At 39.2% G+C, this 20,466-nt stretch overlaps 1 protein-coding gene across 9 annotated transcripts in view; it reads left to right on the forward strand.

Moving 5' to 3' along the window:
* LIMCH1 (LIM and calponin homology domains 1) overlaps positions 1-20,466 on the forward strand; it is a 326,420-nt gene that overhangs the window by 213,445 nt on the left and 92,509 nt on the right. For all 9 annotated transcript variants that reach the window (XM_059721666.1, XM_059721667.1, XM_059721668.1 and 6 more), the window contains exons 4-7: positions 6,561-6,667; positions 10,121-10,151; positions 13,835-13,945; positions 19,567-19,762. In XM_059721666.1, the coding sequence (XP_059577649.1) occupies positions 6,561-6,667; positions 10,121-10,151; positions 13,835-13,945; positions 19,567-19,762 (445 nt within the window). The remainder of the gene's footprint in view (positions 1-6,560; positions 6,668-10,120; positions 10,152-13,834; positions 13,946-19,566; positions 19,763-20,466) is intronic.

Raw genomic sequence — 20,466 nt, forward strand, 5'->3', positions numbered from 1 at the left:
GAGAAGAAGTAAGGACTAGGCCAAACTGATCTACTAGTAAATTTTTCACTTCCTACTTTCACTAGTCCTGCACCTCTTTGCTCTCTCTCTCTCTCTTTTTTTTTTTTGTTCTATTAAACTCATTTGTTGTTTTAATAAATATTTTGTAGCAGAATCAGACTGGGCAGTGATCCAGGGTACCAGAGATCCTGGAACTGGAAGTAGTTGTTTCCTTTCTAGCTGTGAAATCGCCTCAAAGCTCCTAAATCCTGGTAAACCCACCTCTGTGTGCAGATTTCCTGATAGAATATTTTTCTGTTGAAAGGTACTGACTGGGTCATGGAAAGTGAAACTTCTTGTGGAAATGCTGCCTTTAGTTGAACTCATTTTGAACACCAGAATTGGGAAACCTTTCAGTAGTGTAGAAACATGACATTTTGACCTTTAACAGAACATTTCAGTTTACTATTTCAAAGTGGCCTTTCAGCTTTTTCATGTTACATTACTGAATCCTGCATTGAGGGCTACCTTGTCTCTCTTGCTGTCATCCTACAGGTGCCTTGGGTGTTTTGTGACTATGGCATGTAAGACGGGTTTGAGTTGGATGTTCTTCTGGATCTTTTTGGACAAACGATTGCTTGTGGATGCTGAGGGCTGGCTTTGATGAACCAGAAAATTCCTTCCTGTTGTATGTGCCTAATTAAAAAAAAAAAGAAAGAAAGAAAGAAAACTCCTAAGTTGGAATGAAATGTATGGATTTCATCAACATGAAATATCTTGTAGCATAGGGCCCCTGCAGAACAAATCAGGTCTGTTGGTGGTTGATGCAGACAAAGGCAGAGCTCTTCAATGAGTTCTTCGCTTCAGTATTCCTTAGTACTGACCAAGACAATTCCCCCACCTTGAGCATAGACGGATATCCAAAAGGCACCAGACTGCCAAAGGTTAGTGCTGACTTAGTTAAAGAGCACTTGGAAGGGCTGGATGGGTACAGCCAGTCATTGCTGAGCCGCTGGCATGGCTGTTTGAGCTCTCATGGTGCTCCGGCCAGGTCCCTGAGGACTGGAAAAAGGCCAACTTGGTGCCCATTTTTAGAAAGGGGAGAAAGGAGGAGCCGGGTAACTTTAGGCAAGTCAGTCTTACCTCTATCCCTGGGAAAATACTCTATCTCTGGGAAAAAATTATCAAAGAGTATATTTGTGAAAGCCCAGCAGGGGAAGCAATGCTGAAAGGAAACCAGCACGGGTTCGTTGCAGGTAGACCCTGCCTGATAAACCTTATAGCCTTTTATGACCAGGTCACACACTGCCTTGACACAGGAGCAGAGGCTGATGTCATCTACATGGATTTTAGGAAGGCCTTCGACACAGTTTCGCATCCTATTCGCATAGGGAAGCTAATGGGCTGTGGAATGGATGCCTACACAGTCAGGTGGGTGGCTAACTGACTTGGGGACCACACCCAGAGAGTGGTGGTTGATGGGTCATTTTCAGCCTGGAAGGAGGTGGGCAGTCGGGTCGCACAGGGTTTGGTCCTTAGGTCGGTATTATTTAATATCTTTATCAGCGATTTGGACGAGGGTGTGTTGAGCACCTCTCCAAGTTCGCGGATGATACCCAATTATGGGGCAAAGTTAATATACCAGAGGGCAGGGAGCAGTTACACGCTGACCTGGACAGGTTAGACCAATGGGCAGAACATGATAGGATGCAGTTCAACAAAGATAAATGTAAGGTACTCCACCTAGGAAGGAGGAATCCCCAGCACACCTACAGGTTGGGGGATGTCCTCCTCAGCAGCTCGGAGGCTGAGAGAGATCTTGGAGTCATAGCGGATTGAAAGAGGTGATGCTTCCTCTCTTTGCAGCACTAGTCAGGCTGCAGTTGGAGTACTGTGTCCAGTTTTGGGCGCTGCATTTCAAGAGGGACATGGAAGATCTAGAAAGGGTTCAGAGGAGGGCCAACCACATGATTAATGGTCTCCACGAAAGACCCTATGAGGAGAGGTTGTGAGATCTGGATCTCTAAAGGCTATACAAAAGATGGCTGAGGGGTGACCTTGTGGCTACCTATAAATTTATCAGGGGAGGACAGCAGGAAATTGGGGATGCGCTGTTTACCAGAGTGCCCCAGGGAGTAACTAGGAATAATGGGTGCAAACTAGTGGAGAGTAGATTTATGTTAGACATTAGGAAGAAATTTTTTACAATAAGGGTGGCCAGAGTCTAGAATGGGCTTGAAGAGGAGGCCTGACAATCACCTGGCTGGGGTTGTCTGACCTCAGTCCTCTTTCCTGCCAGGGGGTCGGACATGATGATCTATTGGGTCCCTTCCAACTCTATAATCTATGAAATCTATGACCAATCCGAATTGCAAATTTCTAGAATTTCATTTTGCAGGTTTTCAATTTTTTTTAAATTTATTTCTAGAATAGAACAGATTTCCAAATTACAGTAATTTGCCACTATGAAAAAACCTTCACACCTAGTAGAGCTTACTGGGAAGTAATGGCCAATCTTTTACAAGGTGGTTGGGTGTCATACTTGACACAGCATCCTGACATTATGTAGGTGTCTGTTGTGTATTGCCCACCACCTTGTGACTTAATTTACATATGTAACCTCCGGCCTGCCAGTACATTTGTCAAAAACACGTTCCATGAGGCTGGTCTAACTGGCAGTATTGTAAGAACAAGGTAAATATTTTGTTTAGCACTTGTGAAAAGTAAAAGGACTGAGGTGGGTAAAATTCAAGCTGTTGGCCTTTGCATCCAATCAGAAAATACTATGACAAGAGCCTGCCTGCTGTGAGTATATGATTAACACGAGTGTACAATGTCTTGTGAGTTAGCACTGCTGCTGTTTGAATCTATAGTGACTTTACAGGGTGTGTAATCTGAAGAAGTGTGCATTTCCATTTCCTGCAGGAACAGGGATTTTGTAATTCATCAGGTCACACTGTGTGTGGGAAAATTTTATCATAACAGAGCACAATAAGTGGAGAGGCTGTTTTTGCCTCATGAAAGTGAAATATGACTGTTGAATTTCCCTTGTTAAAGCTTGTGATGTTTCATGTACAGGTTGAACCTTTCCACTCTGAACTAAGCATCAGTCTAGCACAACTTTTATACCAGCAACTTGAATTTGTAATCTTTATAAGCAGTATAGGTTTGCTAACAGCAAGCCCAAGGACTTCTGTCAGGCAAGCGTTGGATGTATTGCTTCTTACTTACAATGCATCATATAGCTGTATCCTGTGTTTGTCATTGTTCTGAAATATTTGTCTTCAATGAGCTGCCCGTTTATAACTTGAGTAGGTTTATAAATAGTAAGCATCTGCTTAGTTTAACATGCAATGAGTTGGCAAATAAAAAAAGCTTAACCCTTAACTTTACTTTTCCTCTTTATTTCAGGAGACAAATGACAGGAAGATATTGTCTTGGTTGAAATGATTCTATTTTGTCTCATAAATAGAAAACAAAAGTAACTAGCAGGATTTAGATACTGTTGTTTTATAGGTGCATAAATGATATGCCTAATCAAATGATTGTTCTTTAACCTATTCTAATACCCCATTTGTGACTTTAACTTCCTGTGAATGATGATCAGTTAGTCAATCTAATTGTACATTGCTGTTCATATTGAAACTGTTAAATACATTTTCTAATCCTCCTATGTATGTTTGCAACATTTTACTTGGCTTCTAGATATTATTATATTTAAGAGGATTTAAAAAAGAAAATGTATCTTTTCCCATTTTAGTACCCATCTGTGTTAAACCTACAGATGTTTGTGACTAAAAAAGAGTATGTATTTAATATCTTCATTTGATGTTTTAAATAGTTATTATATTTTAAGTTGCACTTTGGAGCACCTCCGGTTGTATAGGGAAGCAATATCTCTCTCAGAAGGTGAAGAAATCAAGTGACTTGGTCATTAAAAGTTCTTACAATTCAGAGACAAAACCTTTATTTCTTGACTCTCCATGCTATGCCTTAATAATGAAACTCTTTTCTCCTTCATCTTCTTCAGCAGATTCAATTTAAGAAAACCAATAACTATAACATTGAGTAGAGCTGAGCCAAATCAGGAAAGAGGTCCATACAGTTGGAAATCCTCTGAAGCAGGATATAGATTTAGATACTGTTTAAAGGCAAATGTTACTTTTATGGGGGGCAGCCACTACAATGACATACACAAAACAAGCTGTAGAACTGATGGTGGATCTTTGTGATGCTGAGACTTAACCATTAATAAGTGAACTGAGAACACTATTCACAGTGGCCACCAAATGGCCATTGTTGGTCATTGGTGGCATAGGTTGGACTGGAATGTCTCACCTTGAGGTGAAGGCACTGTTAAAAATTCCCAAAGCTATCTCAACCTTTGATTGTTTCCCATTGAGTTAGTATACCCATTCTATATACAGCTACTCCTCGCTTAATGTCCTAGTTACATTCTTGAAAAATGCAACTTTAAGTGAAATGATGTTAAGTGAATCCAGTTTCGTCCCAGTACTTACCTACTAACAGGCAGCGGCCAAACAACGTTATAACCGAACATTGCACAACTTTAAACGAGAATGTTCTCTAATAGATCAGTGACATAATAACAAAACAACATTAACTAGGACAACATTAGGTGAGGAGTATCTGTATTGTTGTAAAAGTTTGATTTTTTTTTTTTTTTTTTTTTAATGCTGTTACATTTTTATTATTTTTGAACACCATGCCACCCACCGCTTGGAAATGCACAATACTGTTCTCCTTAAAAGGCAAGGCACGGTATTATTCACGTTTGAGTTAGAAGTACTGTGGAAAAACTGTAATGCAAATTACAAAACAGATGGGAATTTTACAAGCATCTTTTCATGCCATGAATGCTTCTCAGAGTCGGGCTCTTTCCTGCAAGTGCTGATCCTTCTACTCCTGGCTGCGCTGGGAGGTATTCACTGTTAGCCAGGTGGTGGAGGGAAACCTGGACCTCTCTAAATTTTGGAGCCCAGATTTTGTAATGCAGTTGGTAAAACCAGCTTTGTGTTCACCCATGTTGGTGTCCTAAATGTCCAGCCAATTAACTTGTTGATCGCTGTACTCTGGAAAAAAGTAAAAATGTTTTTTGTGCTTATTTGTAGAATTTCCCCAGGAATGTAGGCACAGGCGCAAGCAAATATGACAGTTTTGAGAGCTCTAATTTATAATTGCTTCCCCTCAAAGAACAGTAGATGAGGAGGGTTTTAGGGCAGGGTGAAAAGCTGTCTCCTCCTCTGTCTCCCCATACACTTTTGCTGTTCTTCCCCTTTAGCTTATTTTTGAAATTCAAGATGCTTCTCTACTGATTGGGCACATCTTATGGCTGCACTATTTCCCTCCAGCTAGTCAGGTGACAAGTCATCTTTAATGCGCAGAAGAAATGAGGGTTTAGATTAAGTAATTCTTTCAGTCTTTAACCTCATATCCAACCTTCAGTCACCCACTCAAACCCCTTTGGATTTTCCTGATGTTCTGCTACAGCTGATCCTTTGTCTGCAATGACTTCAGAGGTGTATTTCTCCAAAAGGTGTGCATTTTTGGCCTAGTTTAATCAATACTAATCTGTGTGTGCTCACTCACATTTTGGTTGGAAAAGGTTTGTATGTATTGGTTTAAGATGAAATAAAATAAGCCTCTCAAGTCCCCATAAGTGTGTATATCCCTGAATGAACACTGTTTTAATTAGACTGGTGCAGTTTTTACTTAACTGCCAATGATTTGCATCCCTGTGATAGAGTCCTTGATCTCTCCTGCTCTCCTCCTGGGGCACATTGTTCTTTATGAGGATGCTCTTTAGTACAAAAAGGTCCTAAGTTTGTCGTGGAAAAGTCCAGTGCTTTGTGGTTTATGCCTAGGAATGTCTAGAATGAGTGTTCTTGTGGACACTTTTGGACTTGGTATCTATTACATGGAGATCTGATGTTTCAGAGTAATGGACTCAATGATCTGCGTGGCCCCTTCCAATCCTATGGTGTCTTTCCTTGTTTGTTGCAGTTTTGCACCTTGACACCTCTGAAGAAAAAGGGCTCCTAACCTTTGTCTGCCTGAGGAAGGAGGAAATGGCTAATTTATACTAACAAGGAGCAGTTAACAATATACAAATTACAAAAGCATTAAATCAACAGCATACATAAAATAGTGATTTACTATTACATATCTTCTCCTCTTGGTTGCTTCAAGACTATAAACATTAGACAGGTACTATGCAGTGTGCAGTATGCAGGGTTGCAAGCAGTTGACATAACCTATTTGGAAATTAACAGCAGTTTTGTATGTGGATATATATTGCTGCTTGATTCCTGCAGAAGAAAACTACTTGAACTATTTTTTGTTACAGATTTTTCTTTTTAAATGAAGTATGCAGGTTTTTTCCCCTCTGGAAATTTCAAAGGAAGTGAGATTTTTATAATGCTTCTATAATGCCTAGACTTGGTGGGTTAAGCTACTGGGAATTATCCATTCATTTAGGTCAGCCAGAGTGCCAGGGGTTGATTCATTGAGAGAATTTCCTGTGTTAAAGAAGAGTTTAATTTTTTTTTGTCTAATTTCAGGACAATATCATCTTATTCTTAAGAGGCTGCAAGGAGCTGGGTCTTAAAGAATCTCAACTTTTTGATCCAGGAGATCTTCAAGACGCATCAAATAGAGTAACAGTCAAGTAAGTATAACAGCAGTTTGTATTTAAAGCTTCAGAGTACCTATACACATGTTGGCTTGCATTCTAATTAGAACACATCGGAGCAGACTTGATTTATTGAGTCTGTTCCTTATTCTAATTAGAACGCTCCCACGTGGCCTCATTATCATATGTATAAGACCCTGCAGGGGTCGAATGAGGTTTAGATAAAGCATTCTCTGATAATTTTTAAACCCACAGGGGCTTAATACACATGATGGTGAGGTGTTTTAATTAGAGTGGCTGTCTGGGAACAGCTCTAATTAAAACATCCCTCCCCTCCCTCCCTACCTGCCCCCGAGCACATGTATGGGCAGTCTTAATGCCATGGTTATATGCAGTTTAATTGTAGACATTAAAAAATAAACAAAAAAGGTATATGAATATCAGCATCTACATAAAGTTAACATAGGAACTAAGCTTGCAGAATGTATGATGTTGTCAAGATTAGGCCATCTTGTTCAGAACTAGCTGCTTCCTCTGAGAGGGACTGTTTTCTTTATTTTCAGTCAGATTGAACAGAATGCCTTAAAATCCTGTTTTCTTCAGACAAAATAAACTGTTAACAAACAATCTAGGATGATAACATTTTCTTGTTTGTCTAATTAGTGAGCTGCGTGGGCTGAGAAAAGGCCTTGCCATTTCAATTAAACTGTTTTCAAGATGCTTTATGAGACTGATCAGTAATTTTGAACAATTGATAAAAGCCTCCACAGTCTCTGCAGACAAAGGTGTAGACTGTTCGTTGTCTGAGAACAATATATTGTAGGATAATCTTACCAAGTTTTTCATTTGGGCATGAGACTTCTTGTGTAAACTATGAGAATGAAAAGTAACACTCGACCAGAGTAATACAAATTACAACATGAAAGGTTTTCCTGAAGCATATAATGTGGCACACAGATGCTAATAACTTTGGCAGGCAAAACTATTCTGCTGAATTGTTAAGGAAATAATTTATATTTGATCAACAGTTATCTGCCTGTGGTAATTTTATGGCCTCTGTTTATAATAAAGTGCATGTAATCCTTGGCTATCAGTGTTTATCCTCAAAATCTCTGTGAAATTAGAAAATATTAATCCCATATTACAGATGGAGAACTGAGGCACAGAGTGAGTGAGTGACTTGCTCAAGCTCTCCCACACACAATCTGAGAGGGCACAAATTTAAGCCTGGGTTATTCAAATCCCAGGATACTTCCCTAACAACTGGGCAAGTTGTTCCTTTCAAAGATCATCCCATCAAGACAGACTAGGGCAATGAGAGCACTAAAAGCAAACAAGAATTTCCTGTCATTTACAGCAGAGGAGATCAAGATTTCTGGTTTTTCCATTTTCATGAAAATTGGTGTTTTGCCCACAGCTGTCTAGAATACTCTTTGATACCTGGGGATTGATCAGATGTGATATTGAAAACGTATTGCTTTACAGACAAAGAAATGCTGTTGAGCTGAGTGAAGGGCTTTGCTTTGCTTCACTTAACTGAAAAGGTTATTTTAACTAAATCTTATTAAGATGTATCCATGTTAGCATAATAGTTTCCATAGTTTTCTAAATTTCAGGAGTTCTCCATTTCTCCCTCCTTTTTACAGTAGAAGCTGGATAGGCTTGAGAGCACCCAAGTGCTATTCACATAAATTCAAGTTTTCAAAGTAAAACCAGAGGGTGGAGTGGCATAGGCCATGGCTCTGTGGGAGCCCACTGCACAGGGCAGTGAGGGACCTGAGGTGGGGACTGCCTATGTGTGCAGTGCTGGGGGAGAGGGCTGCCCATGTGCACAGTGTAGTGGGGCAGGTATGACCCAGGGGCGCTTGCTGATATGGCCTGTGCAACATGCAGGCCCCTGCCGCTTCAAAGTTAGGCCTGATTTGAACCAAAAGGATGCAACTGTGGAGACCAGGAAAACCCCACACTTAAGAACAATGGTAGATTGATTTGGCATGGCTCACTCATGAAATCCTTGAAGCAAGGCAGCTGTAGAAATCACCCAAAATACTTTCCCTGCACTCTCCAAGTTAATGGTGGGCAACTGAGCTAGATATGGAAGCCAAATTCAATACTCTTTCAGAGAAAAATGTCCATAGCTGTCTTCTGTAAACTAGACGTCAAAACAAGTAACAGAATCCTATGCTTCTGTCTGCTGTGAGATTGGGTGATTGTTTATTATAGCAACGATGGCGTGAATTCAGTGTTACAAAAATAAACCTATGGCATCACTACACATAACTAAGATAAAAGTGTATTTTTAATTTTTAAGTATCTTTCTTATGTGTTCTAAGTGAACTATGCCCTATTTAGTCCAATTTTTAGATTATCCAGCTACAGAATACATGATCTAATGCTTTAAAAATTTTCGGAGCTGATTACTTATACTTTCTTTTCCAGTGCAATTTTAGTATGAAAAAATACGAACACCATTTAGCTTTCTTAGCATGTATGTGCCACAAGTTTTGGGATCAAGACAGATTATTTGAATGTTTTTCATTTTCTAGGCTTTCAATACTCACATAAATGTAAGACCTTTTTGATTTGGTTTTTCTCTGGTGAGAAAATGTACTCAGTTGACTTAATAGAGTATTTAATGGAGTTAGTGTTTATTACCAACCTGGGGACAGTCTCCGCTTAATGCATGCTACTTTTATTTGTTTGTACAACACTCAAACAAGATCCATTTCTCTAGGTTCTATTCTACAAAAAGTTTCTTTCTCCAGCATAAATTAAAACTGAGGTGTAGTTTGTGTTTGTACAACCAACCTCGTACTTTACAATTCCTAACTTAAATCTTCCAGCCGTGTTGAGGAAATGCTGGCCCAGGAGTATATTGACTTAGTGTGAAAAGTGTTCTCCTCTTTGCACATTCTAAATACATTTTCTGCTTTAGGAATTTACATCTTACAATAGAGGGGAAGTAGAGAAGACTGTTTTTGCAGGGTCTTCTAACTATTCCCTCTCTTTCTTTCTGCATGTTCACTTTTCTATTGAGACTTGCTGTATTTAAATCTGGGGCTGAATTCTTCCTTGACCTTTGTATATGTAGTTCCTTCCTATGTATTTCATATTACAAGGCAGAAATTAATCCTTGAATTATTATAGAGTGGATTTCAGGACTTAGGCCTCCTTTTCCCTATATCAACAGCTCTCTATAAATTAAACACTCTTGGCAGTGGCTTACATTACTGAGGGACTGCTGCAAACCTATTTTTCTTTTACAGGGAAAGCATTCTAATTTAGTGATTGTGGTCATGGTGGCAAAATAATCCAGCATTATCAACTAATAAATAAGTGCACCACATAGTTTTCCTGTTTCCAACCAGAAGCATCCTGTAGGCCTATGCTGAGGAAACACGTGATCTGCTGCATATATGCTCTTGGAAAGTGTCTGCTTTCTGATTTTCCACCCCCCCCCCCTTTTTTTTTCTTTCTTATTGCATGCAGGAATATTGACTATAGCAGGAAGCTGAAAAATGTAAGTAAATAATTTGCATTACTTTCCTCTCTGGATAAACCTGAGTTTGGACTAAATGAGAATTTAGACTGTAAAAGTTAAAATAGTCGATTTTTTGTAAAGTTCTACACTAACTAATTTACAAAACCTTTGCAAAAACAAATAGAACTGTTTTGTTTCTAATTACAATAAGGACATAAATCTTCTGTCTGTCCAGTTTTAACTAGCCACTCTGGCTGACATGCATCAAAAACTACATTGTTTTGACCTTAGCATAAAATGGACAGAAGTAAAGCGATACAAAGTATTTCAAGAATATAGCCAATATAAGCCAGACTGTGTTCTTTGTATGTAGCTATAAATTGCTGAGCACTAATTTCCCATTAGACTTGCTAGCTTTCTCATTGTATTTCCAAGCAACATGTACTTTCAAAGGCAGAGTGGGCAGTTCTGTTTAATGTTGATTTCTTGCTGATTTAAATTGGTGGCAGTGGTAATAATTCTGTAATTGCAGAATAAAGAAGAAATGTGTGAACTTTGTTAATCCTAGAGTTAGTTATTTCTAAAGCCAAACAAACCTTCTGGCTCTTCTGTCAGCTGTTAACTACTGTGAATTCAATTTGTCTTTGGCTGACATCCCTCCCTAGAGACTGTAAGGAAATGCCAAGACTGTCTTCTAATAATTTTTCAAGCCAGTAATCATGGCTACAGGTAAATATGCACAGTTATTTTATATTGTTTCTCCTGTCATCAGCAGAGAAGTAGCTTCCTCTTCAAGCATATTGAGATACAATATCTCAGTTCAGTGACATTTTGGGTCTCTGTCCTGAGGAAATTAGCTAAAAGTTTTTTTTATAAATGTGTTGTTTTTATAAGCAAGGCAGCTTTGTTTTGGGAAGCATCTTTCTTTGTAATGGAGAAATTTCCAATGCATCTTCCTATGTTGTAGGTCAGAATTGCCTATTAATGTGACACTGGAAAGATACTTTTCATCCCCAGATGAAGAAGCGGGGAGGAGATAATGCTGGCATATAAACAAAAATAGCATAAACTTCCTTGCAACATTGGGCAGGAAAACAAACTGGACAGCCCTCCTGGCTGCTAACACCATTTTGTCTGCAAGTGTTTTCATTTAACTTGTTAACAAGAGTGATTTTTCCATGACTTGGTTATGTACTGAGAAATGCTGGGCTGGAAAACTTTTGTCTGGACTTTTTTTTTTTTTTTGGTCAGGAAAAAAGTCTGGTTTAAAAAAACACAAAGCTTTTCACATGATTTTACCCATTTAGATGACATTTCCACCGTTTTTTCTAAGTTAAGGAAAAAATTAGGGGGAAATTCCCTTTTGAATTTTTTTTATTTTGCATTATTTTATAACATGCGTTATTTCATGCTTGTGATGCAGTACTGCTATACTAACATAGTACTGTGACAATACATTTGAAATCTACTACTTAATATTATTTGACTTACTGTTTCAAATTCATTAGTACTGATTAAAACAAGGGGAGGAGGCAATGACTGACTATCCCAGGGGTCTGTCCTGGGTCTGCTACTGCATTTTATCCTCATTAATGATCCAGACTAGAAGATAGGATTAAGTATATGCTTTAACAAATTTGCAGGTGGCATCAAGGTGGGTGGAGTTGCAGACATTTTGGAGGATAGGATTAGGAATGACCTTGATCAATGGGAGAGATGATCTGAAATTAATCAAATGAAATTCAAGGACAAGTGCAAAGTCCTTGACTTTAAGATAGACCAATTGCATTTACAGACAGAGGAACAGCTGTCAAGGTTGAAGTACTGCAGAAAAGGACCTGGGGGTGAGAATGGACCATAAACTTAATATAAGCAAATAGTGTGTTCTTGTTTACAAAGAAGTCAATAGTAAGCTGAATGGTATGAGCCTGTGCATTGCTTAAAAGTCAAGTGAAGTCATTCTTTCACTCTCAGCACTAGTGAAACCTTACCTGGAGTACTGTATCCAGATTTGGGCACCATTCTTTAGGAGCATGGGTGCTCAACCACCAGGCTGTGAGCCAGATCTGACCTGTAGCACTGTCATCCAGCTTGTGGGGCTCCCCATGGGCCTGGAAATTTGGCTGCATGTTCTCCTGCTAAATTTCCAAACCCACAAGGAGCCCCAGGTCCTGTACTTGACCCTAGTGCACAAGGCCAAGTGGGGATGGTATAGGGCCCCAGGGCACAATCCCAGTGTGGGGGGCTGGAAGACAAGTGGTGCTGGACCCACGGAACCGAATCCCAGCATGGGGGGAGAGGGGGACTAGGCACCAGGCCCCTGGGATCCAATCCCAGTATATAGGAGGAGGGAATTGGTAGTGCTGTGCCCCCAGGAACCAATATCAGCACAGGGCAGGGAGGGTGCAGCGTGAAGCCCCAGCACCCAATCCATCCCAGAGACAGGCCCCTTGCCACTTATCTGACCTGTGGGGCCAAAAGGTTAAGTATCACTGTTTGAGGGATGTGGACAAATTGGAAAGAATCAAGTGGAGAACAAAAAACCTTTTGGGCAAGATGACTTATGAGAGAAGGTTGGACTGGAAACTGGGGCTATTTAGTGTGGTGAAATGAAGGAGGGATTTCATAACAGCCTTTGCATACCTAATGGGTGGTTATGCAGAAAATCATGATAAACAATTCTGTGGGCTGCAGGCAATTGGACAAGGAACAATGGTCTTAAGCTGAGCAAAGAAAATTTAAGTTGGATATTGGGAAAAACTATCATTGTGAGGTGATTAAGCGTTAGAACAGATTGCCCAAGAGGTTGTAGAATTCCCAGCACTGGAAGTTTTTAAGAGCAGGTTAGACTAGTGATTGTCAACCTTTTTAGACTCAAAGCATCCCTTGTTAAGGTCAAGGCACCCCTTAGGCTTCACTTTCTTTTTAACTATGGAACAAGAATGAAGCAGTTATTTGTTGGAAAGAAACTCAGAAAGACCACAACTGGTGAGAGCACCTTTAACTATGGAATCCTATTTGAAATCTCTGCATTTATCTTATGAAACATGTATGGGTGTTTGCACTCCTAACAGTACTAATGTTGTGCTTCAATCTTAGCAGCCTAGGCACTCCCCAGTTCCAGGGTTCACTGGGCTAGGCAAATGCTGGGATGATTTAGTTAAGGATGATGGAACCAGAAGGTTGGACTGCATGACCTCCTGAGGCCCCTTCCAGCCTCACTTTTCTGTGATTCTACTAAACTAATCTTTTCTGAATCAAATTGTGTCATGTGTGTTGGAATTAAACAGATGAAAATGTCATGAAAAAAAGTCAAAGTAATAGAAACTTGCATTATTAGAAAGTGGTTCTTTTAGAGCTCTCTTCACTTAGACAGCACATTTGAGAGTGCTGCAGTTTTTTAACAGTGACATTTATGTCTGCTGCTTGCTTTCCAGCCAGGCATTACATGATATTCAATTTTTATACATTTTTCATTAAGCTCTAATGTGTCGCACCAAATTCTCTAGTGTTATTTTACCTTTGATAAATGCCTCATATTTACTTTTTTAATCATTGACAGATCTGTCCTCATGTAAAACTTGGAATTCAGATCTCTAATAGATCCTCAATTCTGCCAGTTATTCTGTGTAATTTGGAATTAATTAGAGATGCTTAGGAAAAGTAAATTAAGGAAAGTAATTGGGTACATGGCTTCAATTAATGCTTATTAACTTCTGCAGGTATTAGTCACCATTTATTGGCTGGGGAAAGCAGCAAACAGTTGCACTTCGTATAATGGAGCAACACTGAACCTGAGGGAATTTGAAGGATTGCTGGCACAGATGAGAAAGGTAATTTTTGTTCATTTTGGGGAATGCACATTAGCTTTTCATTGGTTAAAGATTCATATGTCACAGAAGTTCTGTTCAGTGTCCGTTATTGTGAAAGTAGAGTAGGAATGGTGGGCTATTGAATGAGTTCCTAAGTAAGGTTTTGGAAGTACTAAAATGTTAATACATATTGGCAGGTGATTTTTACTGGTAGGATTAAAGGTGCAGCAGTTGCCAACAAAGGACTTGAAAATGATACCTTAATTTTCATATATATACTTTTTTAGACTCTTATGTCTCAGTTTTAAAATGTCAGCCATCCTCAGCTTTTTCAGAGTTTGTGGTGCTCTGAATTGCCCTACTATATAAAGCAGACACGTGACTAGTCATAGGAACAGGAAGAGTCAGGTGGATGAGCAGTTTGTTCTTGATCAGGAATTTGTTGTGTATAGCAAGCTGAATTTGCCATTCATGGGAAATTATGTTGTCCGTTACTGGTTGAATGGAGAAAGATGGATGGAAGAAGATGGAAAATCGTATGCAACTTACTTTAAAAGAATGTGCCATTTTATTGCAAGTAGTAACTAAAGTTTAGCAGTACAGAGTCGCCTAGCCCAAGAAGATCAGCTTAAAGAAAAGATGCCTGAACATAAAGCTTTATGGATAGCTCTTTCCTTATCCTGTTTTCAGCTTCAGTACAACGTTCAAAGCAAAGTATATACTTTTTCAGTAGGCAGATAAAGCCACAGAGGCTTGTGGAGGGAATGAGTATATGCTTCACAGGCAAGAGAACTTTATAGTCTGCATTTGCCAAATTCTAATTACTTGCTGAAAATGGATTGGGGGATTAGTTTGCAGACCAGCCAGGTCTTGCTGCTAGCATGAGGCTAGTGCAGATAATGATTACTCTTCCTACAGGTCAGTTGGGGAAATGCTGTGTCATGCTGGCTAGCACAAAGCAATCCCCTGAAACAAGGCTTAGGACATTTACCCCCAGCTGCAGCAGATATTGGTACATCTTCCTGAAGCTGTGCTGGGGTCACCTTGACAGTAATTAACTCACTAACCGCATATGGGGACTGTGCCCTCTCCAGCACAGAACATTTTTTTTTAATCCATTACCTCCAAAAAAAAAAAAAAAAAAAAAAGACAACTCTTGTTCTACCTGGCTTACAAGCTTTATGTGGTAGTCTATCTCACTCTAGTTGGCAGCTGGTAAGCATGATCAGTTAGTCATTGCTACTGACTCATTGCTCCCTGTTGTTGTTTGTCTTGCTGGCAGAAACCTGTATTATACCCCTGAAGAGTAGAAATGCACTTGGCCAACATGCAGTAGTTCCTACTTTCCTATAATTTCTAGTGGGATGACAAAGCTTTAGGATAAGCTGATTCTCTTCCTCTTTGAGCCATCTTCTTTAGGGGAGCCTACTGGCTGTGTGCACCTAGCCAGAAGAATAAGTTAAGAGGGAAAAAAACTGTCTATTTATTTTGGGGGAGAAATAAAAGAAAGTGGGGCTGGGAAGCATGCACTGGAGAGTGGGTAGAATGAGCCAAAGGAAATCAGCCATAAAGCAATAGCTGCATTGTGTGCATGTAAATTACATAAATGGAATAGATTAAATTTAAGATGTCTTCAGCTACCTTACTGAGAGTGCTTATCCATTGTCCTGAATCTTATCCATTGTTCTAAAATCCTGAGCAGTTTCGAAAAATAATGTTTTTATTGCATCAGCGTTTCAAAGAGTTGTTTTCTTCCTTCCTTCTCTTCCCCTCCAGCTTGCCTCACCCACAAAAAAGTGTCAGATATAAGCCCCAGGTATATTAAGTCCTATACTCCTTTACTGTGCATAAAAATGCCAAGGCTTCAGATTATTATTTTACGATCTTGTGGAGATAACATTTGGAGACAGGGGAAGGTAGAGAACCAGCACCATCACTCTGTCATACCCAACACTTGATCCTGTCCCTGAAAGGACATGAGATCTCAAACCATTTATAAATCACTATCTCTTGTCCACTCTCCAGAGGACATTCTCCCTCCCCTAAACCCTGCATAGGAGGGCTCCTGGTAATCGAAGCATCTGGCTTTACAAAAAGTACTCCTGAAGAAGTTTTGAAATATTTTCTATGAAAAAATCATCTAATTGTTTTTCTCTGATATATTTTCTCTGTGCTGCATACCTGACAATGGGGTGAGCAGTGAAGGTTTATTAACCTTCATTTGAAATGTCCTGCATGAATCACTCATGAACCATGTGACAAACTGAATCTCATTATTATTTACTTTTATGTTTTTGGTAGTGATGCAAATATATTCAGTAGTGTAGAGACACAGGAGGGAAAATGTAGTCCTGATCTGAAGGATTTGCCCTCTGAAAGACCCAGGAGTAACAAACCAACCCCCAAATGGAAAAGAAGTAGGCTAACACACGAAAGCAGAATCGTCAAAGTATGGTTTGGTACATGTCATATGCGTTTCATGACACAGTTTATTCATGCTTGTATTTATCATGTATAATCTACATTTTGCTCCTCCTCTGGTAAGCTGTGTCTAATTGTCAAGCTTTCTGTGATCAGAAGAAGGGATACTGAGGGAAATTTGGAAGAGGAGAAGGTAACATATGGATTGACTCAAGGAAAAATGCCTCTCTTGTAAAGGAGGCAGTTTGGAATAAAGTCCAGAAACATTTGTGGAATGAGAAGATAAAAGTGTAGAGTGGCTAGTATCATTAGCCGAGCTCAGAAGAAGAGGGGGCTAGAATTCTGTAGGTTGAATGTTATGCAAGCTTCAATGTTATGCACTGGAAAAGCAGAAACTACAGCCAAGGTGAGGTATCCCCTCATAGCTGACCATATGGAAGGTGCTATTGCAAAAGTCACTGGCCATCCCCAAATCCCCTCTGATCCATATACATTCTTCTTTGAGTTACTTTAAAATATATTTATTATAAGTTAAAACATTTTAATTATACTTTGGAGCATTCTGGTGCTTTGACAATGGCTAGTTGCTTAGATGACAACTTAAACAGTAGGTCACATTCTCTGCCAGCCTGTTTCCACTGAATTTTAATAGCATTGACAACAAGTGAGGGTTCAGGATGAGTAATTACCACCATTACACCCCTGTTGTGGTAAGTTTTTTTTGCATAATCAAAAACATGCTGTCCTCAGTCCCTTACTGAGTAAACTACCCTGTCTTATTTTTAAGACATTCAGGTGTTATTTTCGATATTTTACCCATGTTACTATAAACTCTTCTAGTCTTTTAAACTGGAAAGTCTAAATAATTAATTCATAATATGCTGAATATATTCAGCAGTTGAAAAAATATGTAGAATGTCTTGCAAATGTATTTAAAATATGGTAATTGTTATATACTTTTACTACCACACGGTTATGCAGTGATTTTTACCAGATGGGTCTGCTAGACCAGCGCATTATGGTAGTTTATAAGATTATCTCTTCAGAAAGTATTGCAATACAGATGTAAATAATAAACTTAGAGTGGATGCAATCTGGTAGATAACACACATGTTCAGAATTAGAAAAAATATCTATTTATCAGACGAATCTATTGGGTGAATGAGATGCCAAGGGGAAAGCTAAACAGGACATGTTTACGTATGAATTACAAGAGTCTGTCTTGTCAGTCTTGCTCATTCCTTTGCCCACTTAATTCCTGGTGAGTTGCAGGTAAAAAATAAACTGAATTAATGTTAACAGACTAATGAAAATGGTGGGAGGGTTCCAAAAATTCACACTTCAGTTGTTTTAAAGTTGTTTCAAACTTTAAAACATTGTGAATGAAGAATGGCTTTTTCAGTTTGTACTTCAGAACAGTGCATCTGATTTCGATCCTCACTGCTGTTTCAGCGTTTCCATGACATTCAAACACGTTACTTTAAAATGGAAATGTGCTGGAGGATTGAATGTAGCTGCTTGGTATGTAGAGATGAGGAGCTGTAGAGCGTTTGGATTTAGGAAAAGATTTTGGGTAATTTTGGAAACAACAGACTAAAGGATTCGAATAGAGTTGTTCGGTTCTTTCATTTGTATAATTGATACAGCAAAGCTAGACTTTTCTTAAAATTTGTATGATGGTTCCTGGTAGCATTTTTCTTTGTATATGTTGTTAATAGGCAGGAGTGAGAGAGAAAAAATATAGGTTTAAATTGCTGTTTGTTAAAGTTTGGCTTTAATTTTTTAAAAACAATTTAACCCAAGGGTTACCTTGATGCTGTATCTATTTTATTGACATTATGGTGGCTTAGCTTGGCCTTAAGGAACCTTTGTTCTCATACATGCTTGTATTTGGCAGCAAACTGTGCAGTAGCACTAATTAATTTTCTTCCTGAGAAGTCTACAGGACATTTGTTATTGATCTTACTTTTTCTTCTGAGCCTCCAACCTTTTGCATGTGGAGCTTTCATGTGGTATTTTGCCCCCTTTCTTGGTAGCTGCTTCTCTAGAAATTCTGCATTGAGAAGGTTATTTACAGCATCATATTGTGATGTTGATTGATCTGCTTCGCAGAACTAATAATGATAGTAGGAGCTGTGGAAGGGATAGGAACTGTCCTTAGCTCAGCTGTTGTGCACTAACTCTAGCATATAAGTGTTTTTAATTGAAAATTAATGTTTAAATGGCTCAGGAAAAAGTTTTGCATTCCAGTCTCCTCAGATTTGCAAAATGTCAGTCTGATGTTGTCTCCCGCATCTCTGATTTTTCAGCATTAGTCTGGGGGAGGAAAAAAGCAGAGGTTTATCTTTGAGCAAGAGTAGTTATTTTTGTTTTTCTCAGCCTATGCTATTGTAATTAGTGGTAAGACACTGGTTGAAACAAGGGATTTATTATAATGCTGGGGTGAGGATGGCTTCCACTGACCTTTTCCTCTGTTGGAGTTTCAGTGTTTTAGTATGTGCTGCTTGCACTGGAAAGAATTTATAATCACAGGGCTGTCAAAGACCACCATTGTTCTCATTGCTCTGAACATGTGGGTCAGCTACAAGTGCTTTCATATCCCCCAGAGCCAGGAGCTGGCAAAGACTAAAGAGCACAACTGAATTCTTCTGAGGCATCAGGAAAAGCATTTTGCATATTTTTCATTGCTGATTGCTTCAGAAAGACATCCCTCTTTCATAACAGGAATTTTTCTTCAAGGTAGAGGGAGGCTGGGGCACGCTGCTTCATTATTTTGTTGAGCTGAAGCAACAACAACAAATGCTGTTGGCTGGTGTCCTAGCCAGATACAGTAGATAGATCGGGGGATTGCATTTGGAAAAAAGTGTTCTTATACCCAGTGTGGTCATGAATTTAAACTTCTAATGATTTTGCCTGTGTACTATGGACTGTGGAGGACAAGTCAAGCTTCAGGTTTATTTCAGTTTTGATTAAATTTATTAACCTGCCTCTTACAGCTTCCTTTCAAGTAATTATACTGATCTAAGAAGTGTGGTTTTCTTCTTAATTGGCACAAAATCAGATTTTGTTTCTACTTATGCCTTTGATTTGAAAGCAAAAAGCTTTTTTCTGAGGGAGGAGATTCTAGGGCACTAGGAAGGCACTTTATCAGATGCATAATGAAGCTCATTTGTATGTAAGTGGCTGCTTTTTGACGAGATGCCTTCTGTGCTTCTGTGTAGGAAACGGAGGATATCGAGAGCCCGAAACGCAGCATTCGTGACAGCGGTTACATAGACTGCTGGGATTCCGAACGCAGTGATTCCCTCTCCCCGCCTCGCCACGGCAGAGATGATTCTTTTGACAGTCTGGATTCTTTTGGCTCCCGCTCACAGCAGACACCATCTCCAGATGTAGTACTCAGAGGAAGCAGTGATGGTAAGTCTCAGTCAGAAAGAGGCACATGCATAAGATTAAATGTGACACATGGCACTTTCGGCATAACTGCTGCCATTCAAAAACTAGACTTGGTCTCTTAATCGTAGAGTAGCCTACTAATCTTGGGAACTAGTAAAGAAACTTTCTGTGAATGCTCGTTTACATTGTTTGCAGTCTTCAGATAATTTTGCCACCAATTTATGTGAAGTCTGTCTCCGCTACTATAATGGAGAATGGGAAAATGGAATTACCTCGTAGTAACGTAATTTATGACAGGGTGCTTCTGAGGGTTATGGTGTAACAAGATGTTGTGCAGACATGCTTTAGCTCAGAAACTAGGATGAAGCAAGAACTAAGGAATACAAGGGAGGGAGTTGAAATGAATTAAATGGTGTGTAAATAAAAACTTGCCAGTGGAGAGACTAATTGGAAACCTCTTGGAAATTGCTGATACTTGAGAGAGAGGTGAAATCCAATATTGTGAAAATATAATTCATGGCAATTCTGCAAATGAATTCCTTCCATTCAGTATTTAATAGAAGAATTTTTAATTTTTAACAAAAGATATAGCCACAATATCAGGCACACCTTTACAATGGTGTTATAAAGGAAACCAATCTGACCATAACTAGCCAGCTGAGAGCTCTCTTGGGATGATGGGAACTCTGCAGATGTAAAGCTTGCAGGCAGCTGTTACTTTGGAG

Source organism: Alligator mississippiensis, chromosome 2 (genome assembly GCF_030867095.1).
Source record: "Alligator mississippiensis isolate rAllMis1 chromosome 2, rAllMis1, whole genome shotgun sequence".
NCBI lineage: Eukaryota > Metazoa > Chordata > Crocodylia > Alligatoridae > Alligator > Alligator mississippiensis.